We start from the raw sequence: 14,446 nt of genomic DNA, 5'->3' as shown, positions 1-14,446 counted from the left end.
GTACAAGCCGAATTTATATCATATACAATTTCAGCATATGTACATAATACTTGTCAATAAATGTGATACATTCAGCTTATTGCCAGGAATTAACGCTAGATTCATTTTGACCATAAAATGTGGCCTTGTACATATTTACCATAAACATATATGTCATTAACAATATATTCTTCATTGACATTACGTCATTAATAAATCCATAATCATGCATTTTCCTCGTAGAAGGTGGAATTCTGCTGCTATATATAGTTTAGACATATACATGCATGTACTTTGGTTTCATTTCAGTTTTTATACGGTTTTAAGAATGGGAGAGTAGAAGGAACTGAACTGTATCACATGGGACAACAGACCGATTTGGGTATGCGTGCTTAAAGCCGTGTTTGTTCACAATAAATACATGATTAAGGAAAATATTATCATTATCTCTCTGATCAATCTATCATACTGCTTTTGTAATAGCATGTTTTAAGTAAATAAGAAATTATTCTTAACTTTACACCGGCTATGATTATATCCGTACATTTAACGAAGTTTTCAAGAATGCGTTTCTTGTCTTTTTTCCCAATAGCCATATAGGGTTACTTGTGATGTCTATGGCTTTTGTCGAAAATTTAAAACAAAAAGACAAAATACAAATAATAGCAATGCATTAAAGTTCAGAAAATCATACATGAATCTTCTGCATGTAATTTCCACAAGATATGTCAGAGAGGATTCCTTAAAACATCATCATTAAATTTACCAATTGCATTTGTAATATTCTGAGTTGCGCTTTTCTTTATTCTGTCTTTCTTCTAGCTTTAGTTAACTCGATGCTTGTATTGATTATACTAATGATGAGACGTTTGTTTTGTATGAGTATTGAGACGGTCAAGCCATAAAATTACTGACATAAATTGGATCAAGACATGTGACTGATATACATTTAAATATTTTAATTCGCGTTCCTTCCAGGTTCATATCCCGTTCACTTCCATATGTGCAAAGACACGAGAAATTACACCAACAGACCTTACGTCAAGGAGAACAGTATACACCATACCTTTGCTAGATGTGTAACTATCCATGGAACTCACGGTGTATTGGTAAGAGATCTCATTTTGTCAAATAAAAGTGAAACTTCTTTATATGTCATATTTATTACTTCCAAAATATTAGATGGGTATTTCCCTCACACCGTAATCGTTTAGACTCTACAATTTCTAGACGTCACAATTCTCATGCTAACCCCTTGAATACCAAAACTTGCGAATATGTTATTTACAAGACCTTTTGGGATAACAGGAACATTATTTTAGCTATTATCTGTAATTACTTAGAATCATATTGTTTCTCAGCTTTGTTTAAATGGTCGTCGAAATCATGCTTCTTAGCAACAATGCCACTTTAAAATTGAAAATTAGACTGAATAACTGGATCAAAATTTCAACAACGCAAATTTTAAAGTCATGTCCAATCGTTTGATTTCGGAAATTGTAAGTTACGCCTAAAAAACAGTTAGATATATTGCTCAGTTCTAGCTGTTCTTGTGACTTAGATCTGACTTTCCGCCTAAGCAGATTCAAATGTCACTAAATTTAGTCTTAAAGTTTAGTCTGTTTGTGGAGTTCAGAATGTTTGGTTCATTTGAGATCAAACTTATATTTCTTCTGATCAAACTTACATTTCTTCTGATTAAACTTAAATTTATTCTGATCAGACTTAAATGTCTTCTGATCAGACTTATATTTCGTCAAAATAAGTCTTAAATTTTGTCCAGACTCAAAATTTAGTTAATGTCTAAAATTTAAGTCAGTTTTAAACTTTGGCGTAAATGCGTAAATATTTGTTTAAACCTCTATTTATGTTCTGTAGGTGAAATCTGTGACAGGTTCAGGATTCTAAAATTCAGGTTTAGACTCGGTTATGTGTTGATTGATCTTATCCAGTCCAGGACTTGTATTGGTAAAAGCATCATGTTTGTACAGAACGCTCATTGCATGTAGAAATGAACCCGTTTCAGTCTAAAACAAAATTCCACTCGTAAAAGACTGTTCCGTTGTTTTTAGCGGACCCGCCCTCCATGCAAATGAGAGAAAACTTTCCAACACAAACCTTCACTTGTTGAGTATATGGTGACAGTATCAGGACATTTGTATTGTATATATATCACGATACCAATTTTATACGCGAATATTAAGTAGTTAGGTCTCATTGATGGAAATAAAAACTAATTTGTGCATTTGAATTTTTGAAAGATAGTCAGATTACTGTGCAACTTGCAAAGTCTCCATTTTGATTATGCAAACAATAACCTAGATTTTAGTTTTTATGCGAACTGATCCATCGGTAGTACTTTGGAATTATTAAATAAATTATCACATCGCAAATATTTTATCTTATAGCTATCTATTAATTAATAAAGCAACTGAGTAGGCAGATCAAACCTTTGCTTCCAGAGACGATCACATTAAAATGTGTACTATATACAGTATAAATAAAATTTATTTACAACTAAATAGCTAAAAGCAAAACTCCTGTTTTAACTATAATTTGTGGCGTTTCCCTTGGGTCTTCTGGATATTCAATGATTTGGTACCCTGGTAACAAACCCGGCTCCTGCGAAACATCTCATATTGCTAATTAATTTGTGTCACACAAACGGAAATGGTTCCGTTGAAACAAATCGAACAACTGCTGGTTTTTTGCATTGATAGCATGCCTGAATTGAATTGCGCGTCAGTTCGTGTGATATGATGTAAAGTTTGTTATCTTAAAATAGAACTGAATTAGGAGCTGATTTATAGACGATCGATAATATAAAGCGAAATGGACCGAATGTTACCTTATGTGTTGGTGATTTCAAAGCATTCAAAGCGTCAAAAACTTCGTTAAAGAAGAGAACATTTATACCCATTGAACAAAAGATCAAATGACCCATTATCATACATACTATCAAATGGCAGAGATGAAATCCCAGCAAATTGCCGGTAAATTCTCACATTTTCATGGGGGAAAAATCCATTGTGAGTTCCGCTTCACACGGCATGATTTCTAACGTCCCTAAAATGTTCGTTATATTAGTTTTATGTACCATGGCCGCTCTTTATGACATCTACATTGGTATTCTAACTTTTGTTATATAAACGTATTTATTCATAATATGCTATACATCTTATTTCAATCGCTAGAGCCTCTCAAAATAAAATGCTTCCTCTGTGAAGAAATATTTTGGTTAATTTACACGCTGGGCATTTTCCTCCTGTCGTTAATGTCATTTTTAAAATGATCTCTATCAAGTCATGTCACGTTATTCTGCTGCTGACCCTGTCTGTATATAAATATTAATGAGTTATATTAATTATATTATAGGTCAAGGACAATGTTTGCTATCGTTCTCTTGGGCACTCTTACTTTCTGGAGGACGGTGGGGAAAAGTATAATACATTGGATGGGAATTTGGCTCTTGGAACCTTGAAGGCAAAGCTCATCCCATCTGATAGGTAAGTTTATTAGGCTATATTATAATAAACTTTTTATGTCGTAATGAATAACACAAAGTGCATCCTCAGAGTTAAACGTGTAGCTTTAGTTTGGAATCTTCTACTATGTTACTGAAAAAGGTAGCTTTTGTTTTTAATTTTAAATACATACGCATCGTGAACAAATGTGCCAAAATATTTCAAACATTAATAAAAAAAATTGTGCTAAGTTATCTTATATTCATAAAACTATTGCAACAATTCAGTGAGTTTGTGGTTATCTTTTGCAAATTTTGCATTTGAATTATACAATGATTTGTTAGGATTCTTTTTTCTTTAATTATTTTTCTTTCAGACAAGACATTGAAAATAAAGATACATTTTCTTACATAAATGAAAAAATTTCAATTTCTGATCTTTTTGTAGTGACCCTACATCCTACTGGATGACCAATCCTCTGAATTACCTAAAAAACAATGCTGGTGCTGGTGGCGAGGTATGTTGTTTTGTCCACGTGTTTAGCACGAATTTCATTCTTTTGAATACAGTTTGTAAAATCAGGAGCAACTCATTTTATGAAAAGAAAGTTCATCCTACAACGCACACAACTGATTAGTTAACTTACAAAATGGTTAAAATCATACAAACGTAGCTTTACAAAAATGTTCAAGTTGCTTCCTGCAAGAAGGCCGGTTTTTATTCCTAACCTAAACCAAGATGATTCGATTATTTTGGGTGTTTTAAGTCTTATTGGTCTAATGAATTTTGTGAATACACGTTTTATTTCACCACAATTTTGATAAGCATGATTTTCATCAATTCAGGGGAAAGGAATTTGGTACATTTATCCAGAGTCACCTCTAGGTCCATCAGCTACGGAAAACTTTATGGCACCAGGGGAAGCTCGCCGCACAGCTATTTCCTTATTCGAAAACAACGTAGTACACGGATATGAATCTGTAAGTACTTTACAAAAACAAAACCTGGATTGTATTATGTTATTTAATAACGAATTCATTTAGTTTAATACCTGAAAAAGACATAAGCATTGAAACATTCAGAGTTGCATGCATTTACTCTTTGACAAATACAATGATGGGAGCACCATATTTGTATGTTTTAATTAAAGTAATTAGTTTTTTGGAAAATATGGACGGGAATTGATATAATCGGTAAAGAGGGAAACTGACAAGAATGCATTTTCGGTAACATATGCTTTCTTTATCAGAATCCATTACTCATGATTCGAGTATGTGACATTTGTTGACAACCCTGGAGAATGTTACATTACTTTGGTAAAGGATTTATCACATGCAGAAGGTAGCACTGTTTAGTGAATTTACTGCTGCTCCGTGTGTTTTGACACATTATAATTTATTTTTGAACTGTATTCTAACAGTGCAAGCATGCTAAATGTTTTATATCTATTTAGGGTTTATTCATCGACAACAAATTAGCACCTGATGGACAAATGGATTGCTGCAATGACTATCATCCACTGGAAGATCCAACCAATAGCAGTTCACCAGCTAAGAAAGTGAAATTGATTAGTTTAACAGGTAAAGGGGTCAATGACATACAAACGTAAATTCTAAATAGGGAAAGTAGAATAGAGGAAGTGAAACATATATAAATGAGCTGAAATGTTTGTAGCATTATATATATATATATATATATATATATATATATATATATATATATATATATATATATATATATATATATATATATATATATAAGAAACTTTCTACGAACAGTAGAAAACTAGTATCTAGCTGGCCTATGCGCTTTCGACTCTTAATGAGTCTTTTTCAAAGGCAAATACAAAACATGGACAAAATAATCAAATAAAACAGACAAACCGTTGTCTTTGTAAACTTTACATGACTATGACTTGTTGCGGATGCTGAAATATATTTTATATTGACCTAGAAATCGATGAGCCATAGCGTCATCTGTTATGTAAATTATACCCCGGATATTTCATTGATATAGTTTTAACTATAGATTATTGGGTGACTAATAAGGAAATTTAGAGAATTATGGAAAAGCGAACATGCCGGCTGGATAAAGGTAACTTTAGTTGTGAATGGCTGTCTTTTTCTAGTCTTCTTGGTTTAACTTGGTTTAAATGTTCTAAGGCGGGGTATCCAGTTAGATTCCTTTTCTTTCCTGGTTTCGGAACTCCATTTGGGGTTGTGAGCCATGAAAAAGGAAAGAAAAGGATCCTGTATGTGTTCAAAGTCTTTCAGAATACTAATTATGTGGAGGGTATTTTCTTTTCAAAACAATGTTTACACTTACCTATGTCAATGCAGCCTTCATTTCATTTGCTTTTGGATGAAATATACTTGCTGAGATTGCTCCACCTATTACGCTAACGATATTAGAGATAATTGTATTAAAACATATTTTGAGTATTTTCGGAACCTGTGATACGATAGAAATATGAAACCCTTACAAAGAAAGATAATTTGTGTGACTAAACAAATTCAGAAGAATTATTTTACTTGTATCATGCATGACTGGGCAATGACGTGAAAGATGTTTACGGTTGTCTTTTTCTAGCTTACAACAACTGGAACCAGAATGCATGGATTCGTGGTGGCTGGTTTGAAATGTCTAATTCATCGTAAGTGTTCGTCTTCCATTTTGTGTTGCGAAATCATGTGTATATATTATCGTTCCTATATTTTCGCATGTAACAAATATGCCCTTATAATAACTTTTCCCATCTTGATTGTGGGTGCCTTCGAAAGTTGCTCCTGCAAAAACTAAATAAAAGAGTAACCTGCATGCCAGGAGAAATAGATAGATATTGCCTTACATCTCAGGCATGGAAATTAATCTTTGATAAAGAAATCTGACCAGGCGCTCACCGTTATCGATCACAGCCATCTCACATATGTCTGCTTGGATTCGTATCTCGGGTTCGGCCAATGTGTGTATGTGAGAAAGCTTGCCAGTAGCTTCTCGATGGTTCTTTCAGGGGGTTTCCCGGGTTCTTCCTCCCTTATTAATATTGGGCGCCATGTATAGCCTATCTTGCGCTGAAAAATGGCGTTAAACCTTACAACAGCAAAAACCAACAAAAACAAGAATAACAACGAGAACTCCACTCATTTGCACTGAACCACACGTGCAATGTTTTCAGATAGATTTAAATTGCTTATAAAATGGACAAAATGTAATTTACTGTGGCAGATTATGTCAACCCAATCCTACCGCTTTCTCAAGTCACTTATACTTATATTTTCAGACTATGAATGTAAGGTGAAGCTACGAACAAAAGCGTTGGGTGTGAGTGCGTTCGACCGAAGATTTAGTTTAATCTTCTAAACTTCGATTCTGGAGGAAGTTGGCATATAACAAGAAGAACATATTATATTCCTACGTTAATACCGGAAATAGTTTATCCTTTATACCAAACAAATAGCCTCACGATAACATATCATTATTTTGGTACCACACGATGGAATAAATCCGGCATTAACGTAGGAAAATAAATCTCTATCTCTCTCTCTCTCGTTCACCGTGTTCGTGTAAATCGTTTTACCTTTAATGTATATTTATTTCTTCCTGTTTGTGGTATATCAAGACGAAAAAGAGATTTTATCATTTCACAAATATATCTCTCTGAACATTTTATTTCCAGGCTTCTGGGCGGTCTTAGAGGTTTGACATATGCCAGGTGAGACACATACTTTTCTAAAGCTCTTCATTTCTAATTACATTTTTTTGAGAAGCATGCGATTATTCGATAATTCACAGGTGATTTATGTGCATGGTTAATAATGACAGAAAGTGTGAGTTCTAAACTGTGAAATGAAAAGCAAATAATTTCCATGACGTATAGCTACATTACAGCATGTGTGACATAAAGACAAAACATTAAGATATTCTTAGGGTTAAAGTCCAGCTGTTTTGAGTCACAATGAATAGGGCAGCGACCCAGAAAAAAAGAAGAAATACGGTATGCTGCAATGCTTGTTATTTACTGGAGACTTTGCAAACACCAAATTAATTTTAGTCATATCCTAGACATATCATAAACAACAGGTTATCGATTATATCATGTCAGGAACCATTCACTACGGAAATATTAAAACATCACAATCGCTTCTTGTTTTGGTTTAGATCAAGTCCGAAAGAAAAGTTCATAAAAGACAGTGTTTTCATCGGCGAATCCGGCAATATTGGTGAACCAGCTATATTTACTTTCAATGGAACGACAGTCAAATACCACCGATCAGTACCAACGGATAGGGCTTTGTAAGTGCTTTCAGTTTGTTTGCATCATATTTTTGCTCTGAATAATTGTCAGGAGAAATAATATTTAAGTTCTAAATTGTTAATCACGTATAACTCTCAAAAATCGACATTGATGCAAACGTCGCGCTGTGCGGCACGTCTCGTTGTGAAATCCTTGTACTGTATTGCTGCGTCGATCATTGTGCTATTCAATTATTCAAACTGGTTATACAATGCTCCCCTCTCGTGTTTAGACATACATTATCAGTTATGGCATTGTATTCTGACGATTGTTTCATGGTGCGGCTGAGTATTATTATACAAGAATAGAAAAGTAAGCTTATTAACAGTGTGAAATTGCATTTTCAAAAGTTGTCAATAGAAATGCAGTTAAATTAAGAGAAATTATTCATCTTGAAATAATATACAAAATTCAAGCAACTTGCTGAGATTCATGGCTTCGATACGCTATAACATGGACAGTACTATAGTATTGTCTTTACAATGAGGGTCCATTGGTTTTTGTGATTATATATGGAAAGATGGAACATGCCAACTACTATGTATCTTAACATACTCAGGTAAATACAATTTGTTATAAATCTATTTACTTTCATGAACCTCGATATTTTGGCAAGAAACATTGCATGGATATTCAAATTTAAATTCACATAAGGTAACCCAATAGGTGACAAGATATGTCAATGAGCAGAAAAATAAAGGAGATCATTCTACTCCAGATTGTACCACAGCCATCACGAATATTCTTTATATTCCGTATACTCTTTAATTTATATTGCTACGATTGAATTGTCCTTCATTTCCTAGCATATATTATCGATGATAATATTGCTTAACGTGCGATTTCTAATCTAAACCTAAACCAAAGCTATCATGCAGTGTTTTCATAAGTTTATATATAATGCTACACAAAAAACAGCGACACAGCTCCGGTGGCATAGTGGTTAGAGCATCTGCCTTGGATGCGTAAGGTCGTGGGTTCAAACCCCGGCCGAGTCATACCAAAGACTTATAAAATTATACTCACAGCTGCTTCGTCAGGAGTTCAGCATTAAGAGGTCCGTGTTAGGACATTTCGGCTGATGTCATGATAATGTGACTGGGTGTGGTATCATGCTACATGTTTGCGGCATAACGCCCCAGTTCTAGACATCACTATAAACTGCAACACTGCAGACATCGTATCGATATGACTGAATTTTTTGAAAGCTACCTTAAACATCCCAAACACACACACACACACACACATACACACACACACACACACCCGCGCACACACACACTACAAAATCAGCGGCACATAAAAGAAAGTAGGAAAATCAGGTGTAGACTACAGTGATTGAGTATTAATTAGTTTTGTTATTTTGAAACTTACTTCTCTTGCAGGACCAGTCCAAGGCAAGGATTTATCTACTCGGACGGACCAGTATTTGCGGAAAACATCTGGTTTAAGGGATACAAGAAAACACCTTACTACAACATGGGAGCTATAGGATTTCTGAGGCTAAATAGGCTTAGCAGTTCTACTGGTAATTCCATGAAGGCTGCCAAATTTGCATTTGTTGATGGGGTAAGTATTGTACATGACCGCCTCATTTAGTGCGAGTGACCGTTTCCTGTGTAATTGATATAACAGTTAATAATAACTACTAGTCGTCCGCTATCAATACATCGGTTTGATGAGAAGGTTTTGAGGGGACCATTAACGTATAGAAAGTCACAGTTATTCGGTTTCAGAAGTTTTGGACTGGATTAAACAGTGGATTAAAAACTAAGTCAGTCAAATTAATTATTAATCGAATCGGGACGAGATGAAATATCGGGACTAAGCTCTGCAGATCTAATTGCTAATATAAGGAGCCCTGTGTGACTTTAAAATATTTTAAGTTTTGTATATGGTTCATTTATTTTAGGATTTAGATATGCTTGGTCCCCTATGACTCCTTAAGACATTTTGCAAGAGCACGTGTGGGAGAAAAAGGATAAGTGGAAACCCAAACAACATCTCTTTTTCTCTATTTCAGTCTTGAAATCGGAAATAGATCCAGCACATGAGAAACGTGCACCCACCTAATATCTGTTTGATAAGGTTTACACAACAATAAGTAGAACTGTATTTGCTTTTGTATTTCTTCCAACTCAGGATTCTACAGGAAACTGGGTCATAAATGGAGACCAGGAGGATGTTGGATTCGGAAATGAAGACGGCGACAAGGCTGCAACATTCCAAGATACGGACGGCTCTGTTTCTGGCGCTGCTAATAATCAGATTGTAAAACCATTTGATTACTATGTTACAAACCAATGCAGGAAGAGAGTAAACTGGGAAATGGCGATATGTCCACATGATTATGGAAAGGTAACGAATAAAACCATCGCAAAGTAAATTTTTGAACAAATGCATATTATAGTATAATACAATAATATTAATTAAATCAGATACCGTTTTATTTATTCAATACTGTCCTGCGAGGTATATTATATCCAGTTGATATTTCTGCCAAGAGAGAATCATTCGTAGCATATTTGAATTTTGCGACTCTATGTCCAATAATGTTTTATTTATTTGTATGTTATCAATTGGTAATGTATATAATAAACAATACATCATCACAAGTATAGTCTGTCATGGGTCTTGATGCTAACAAATGATAATGGAGCGAAATGCATGACATGGCGATTATTTTGTCAAATAGAAAGCAAGATAATGGATTTGTTTTCAGAATACAAATGTATTTCTTATAACTTTTTTAAATCGTAACCTCCTAACAATTATAACCTCGAGTGAAAAGGTTTGACGCTACTCATAGACCTTCAAAAGTGCACCATTTTCATTCCTTAAAACAAAACTAAATATGAAACTTTCATATGACGTCAATGTTTGGTAGAAATGTTGTGGCTTGTATATTATACATGCATCTATTGAGAACGTCTGTATCATCTCAAGCGGTTCCCCAGTCAAAGAGGTCACATTCTGATTTTAGATCCGTCCGAGGGTACCAGACAGTATTGAGGCTATAACAGATCCCATCATGACGCGGGTAGATACGGGGGCTGAGGAGCAGTTAACAGGAGGTGATTCAGCTGATTTTATGGTAATCTTGGGTGGATCCAAGAGATATATTCTTCACTGGAGCAGCCAAATTCCGAACCCTCTCAAAATATACAGTGATGGAATTGAAAAGTAAGATGCACATATACAATCAAACATGCGCACCCATATATGGCTGGTAGTAGGGGCTCCACTGATGACTTTGCGACACTCTCTCTATTTTACCCTGTTCTCCACTCCTTGTTGGGTCTTCGCAAAATCCATGCCTATCCACTCTTTGATGTTAAGACATCGATATTATCATCAGCGTTGCGCAGGATGGTGAGTGTTCTAATTCTAACGCTGATGCTGCCCTCGTTGTCTTCCTAGGCATCGGACATTATCCTTTCCAGATACACTTTATGTTGAAGAGAGTGGGTAAGAGGATGCACGCCTATTTCACTTTTACTTTGGTTGCTAGTTTCGAGAACTGCGCTAGTCGCCTTAAAATACATGTTTTCTATGGTGTTGATTCCTTTTGCGTCTATGTTGTATATCCTCCTGCTGGCCCACAAGGCCGCATGACATACCTTGTCGAAAGCTTCTTGACGTTAATGAGGACATGATAGAGGTTCTGGTGATGTTTCAGATATTTTTCGCAGAGGATTCTGAGGATAAAGGTCTGTTTTATAGTGCTACGTCCTGCTTTGAAACCAGCCTGTTTTCCAGCAATTATATGTTCTGCTTTTGGCTTGGGGAATGTCTTAAGCATAACCATCTTTTGGTGGCTAATTAGGCTGATTGTTAGGTAGTTCTGGAAAAGATACAGAGGTAAACCATAGATGAATACATGACCTTATTCTGGTCAATACTAAAATGATACATTATTCTGCTAATACAATATTATATAACACTAAAGGGAAAACAAATACAGGCTTTTACAAAATGAGTTGCACATTAGAATTACAGTTTTAATAATTTAGAAAGAGAACATGTAAACTAAACATTAAATAACAAATTAGCACGGTAACTGTAAACAAATAAATGAAATAAAAGAAATGAAAAGCACTCGATGCACGATATTTCATTTAAATACCCCAAAATAACGATATATAAATAAATTGTTACAAATATGAACTGAAACTCTTATTCAGTTTTGAATGGGTGGAGTATGACCTCGTTCCTGCCTGGTTGAGCACAAATATGACATATATATTATTATTTCAGACGCTTTAGTAGAAAGAGGATTTAATATCACGTTAAAATCATAATATAATTTTATTTCAGAGATAAGTGGGTAACATTTGGAGTTTGTCTTCCTCGAGGAGTATCATTTGACCTTTACTCCTACTTTCCATACTGGGCCCCGACTTTGAGTAGTTGGATAGCAGCAAGCAGTATTGCCGATTTGGAAAGCACAATTAATGATGGCAAGAAATATTACTACGATAGCACAAATGGGTATGTAGCCTATATTTGTTGTACTGTCTATAACAATAACGCAGTTTACAAAATAAAGGAAAGCTCTGCTCACATTAGTTTTGCTCAATATATGTAACATGTTGGACACGATAAAGCTAAAGCTATTTGGTTCATGCTGACAACAGCTATAATTGATAATTGTAAAGATGATTAAAACTATTAATCGTCCTACGTCGTGGAAGCTAACCCCCTCTGTTGCAAACAATTATATTTTCCCTCCGTTCATCCCTCGGTTCATTTATCCGTCTACTCAAACTTCTTGTAATCAGCGTAGCCTTGCAACCATTATACATAGCACGTTGCAATTTGTTGGCAAAATTGATTATTACAAGTAGACCTGCCTTCTAAAGCTGTTATAGATTTTGTCAAGGCTCGAAATAGTTATAACCCTTTTGCGACCAATATTAAAAATGCACCACAGAAAAGCTTTATGACCTGTATAACTCGGGAACCATTTAATGTTCTTGTTATTCTGTCTTTTTTATATTAACGTTCATACAAACCTCGATGTGCCATTAGCAGGGCTTGTCTCGTCAACTTCATTGTAAACTGAGTTATCGTTCTTGAAAATTACATTTATATCATAACACATGAATTCTTTAAAACCTGCATAGCTTTGCAACCTTTCAAATATGTTTGTGTCATTTATCAGGTGAATCGACTATTACATCTAAATGTGCATTTTGTCTTCTGAGATCCAGTTGATAAAGTTATTTTATCAACATAAAATACCTACTATACCAGCTCCGTCTAATAATCATAGCGTAGGACCCATTCTTCAAAATTCGGATACAATTTATTGAATATGCTGTACCAAGGCCTAGACATTGCATTTGTGAAAGAGGAATGTCTCTTGAAATTAACTTTTTATCTTCACGTGGGATATTGCTTGTAGCTACTTTAGCTCAAGAACCATTCAACATATTCTTACGTAATTGTGCATGAGAATCTCTCCGTCTACCTTTTTTACGTGCTGCAAACGTTTAGTATCCTTGAAAACAGTCCGATGTGCTGACCTTGGGTTTTGAAAAATATATAAACTAATATCACCACAATTGCTGGACTTGTAGCATCAGAGTGATGAGACCTTGTGGTAGTCTACTTCTTTTTGGAGTTCTACTTGAATTACAAAGCACATCTTTACGCATTAAATTTAACAAGCAGTGCTATACTGATGAGATTCTTAAATAAGCTTATTTCAAAGGTTCCATAATAACAGACGAGATTTGACCTCTGAATGCATGTCCTCCTAACTTTGATTTACGCAGTATAACTTAGCTAAGAAATTATGCCTTTTGGGCAAAAACTATTCTGTACCGTTATTTTGATAAAACTTTGAATGTGTTGAATTTCTAACATTTGGCATTATTATTCAGCTCTCGTCTTCTAAGTCAGGTCCCTTCGTACTACAACAATTGCTGCTAGATCCGGTTGCATACGACTTGGCATAAATATCAACGCTAAACTCAGAGAAATACTTTCTTTTTCTTGTCATGAAAATTTCTTCATCCAGTTTTAGACATCCATTGGGACGGCAAAATGGAACATTTGTGGTTATTTCGGCTTGATATTTTAAGGGATGGTCTTTCACTTGTTTGATATCGTACGTTTTTCGATATATTCTCCGACTGTCTCATGGGAAAGCATACCATGTGATCTCATGCAAAATATGAAAACGTATGACTGGTCTTTTGTCTAAGGTATACTAAGGGTAAACATTAAAAGGATGCAACATTATTAACTTTGTTTCCTACCCTATTATATGCGCACTTGAATATATGTCTTACTCAATTAACAGTGTTCTCTACTTCAAATTCATCAACCAATATGATCGCCAACCGGGAGAAACCACTGCCTGCCCAAAGGACCGTTGTCCCATGGTAAAGATAACTATGAGTGGAACCAACATCAATCGCACTGATGCCGATTGTAGGGCCCGCCTGAACATTCAGAAAAGCACGGTAATGTATCCACTACAACAAAGTTCTGAAGGAAAACCATTTTATGTTAAATGCCCATAAAAGTGAATTTTATTTTTATTTTGTGGCACAATCAGTCAGTGTTTGCTATTCTAAGCTGTTTCAACCGGTAGTGGGCTTTTAAGTTGTGCCTGTTGAAAGGTAAACTCCTCATGTACAAGAATAGATTTGGCAGGTGACATTTCAATACCTTTCAACTTGCAAAAGTACATCCCAAA

At 34.9% G+C, this 14,446-nt stretch overlaps 1 protein-coding gene across 1 annotated transcript in view; it reads left to right on the top strand.

Annotated features, from left to right (window-relative positions):
• The window catches only part of LOC149781943 (cell surface hyaluronidase-like), a 49,639-nt gene that overhangs the window by 33,539 nt on the left and 1,654 nt on the right, over positions 1–14,446 (top strand). Inside the window, exons 7-17 of the mRNA XM_089935038.1 lie at positions 289–361; positions 958–1,088; positions 3,355–3,485; positions 3,891–3,960; positions 4,289–4,423; positions 4,897–5,023; positions 6,033–6,096; positions 9,123–9,306; positions 9,880–10,095; positions 10,721–10,920; positions 12,055–12,228. Of these exons, the coding sequence (XP_089791164.1) occupies positions 289–361; positions 958–1,088; positions 3,355–3,485; positions 3,891–3,960; positions 4,289–4,423; positions 4,897–5,023; positions 6,033–6,096; positions 9,123–9,306; positions 9,880–10,095; positions 10,721–10,920; positions 12,055–12,228 (1,505 nt within the window). The remainder of the gene's footprint in view (positions 1–288; positions 362–957; positions 1,089–3,354; positions 3,486–3,890; positions 3,961–4,288; positions 4,424–4,896; positions 5,024–6,032; positions 6,097–9,122; positions 9,307–9,879; positions 10,096–10,720; positions 10,921–12,054; positions 12,229–14,446) is intronic.

The sequence above is a fragment of the Sinohyriopsis cumingii genome, chromosome 15, assembly GCF_028554795.1.
Source record: "Sinohyriopsis cumingii isolate HCF-2022 chromosome 15, ASM2855479v2, whole genome shotgun sequence".
Classification (NCBI taxonomy): Eukaryota; Metazoa; Mollusca; class Bivalvia; order Unionida; family Unionidae; genus Sinohyriopsis; species Sinohyriopsis cumingii.
Note: the sequence above shows the minus strand (reverse complement) of the source record. Positions and strands in the feature narration are given on the sequence as shown.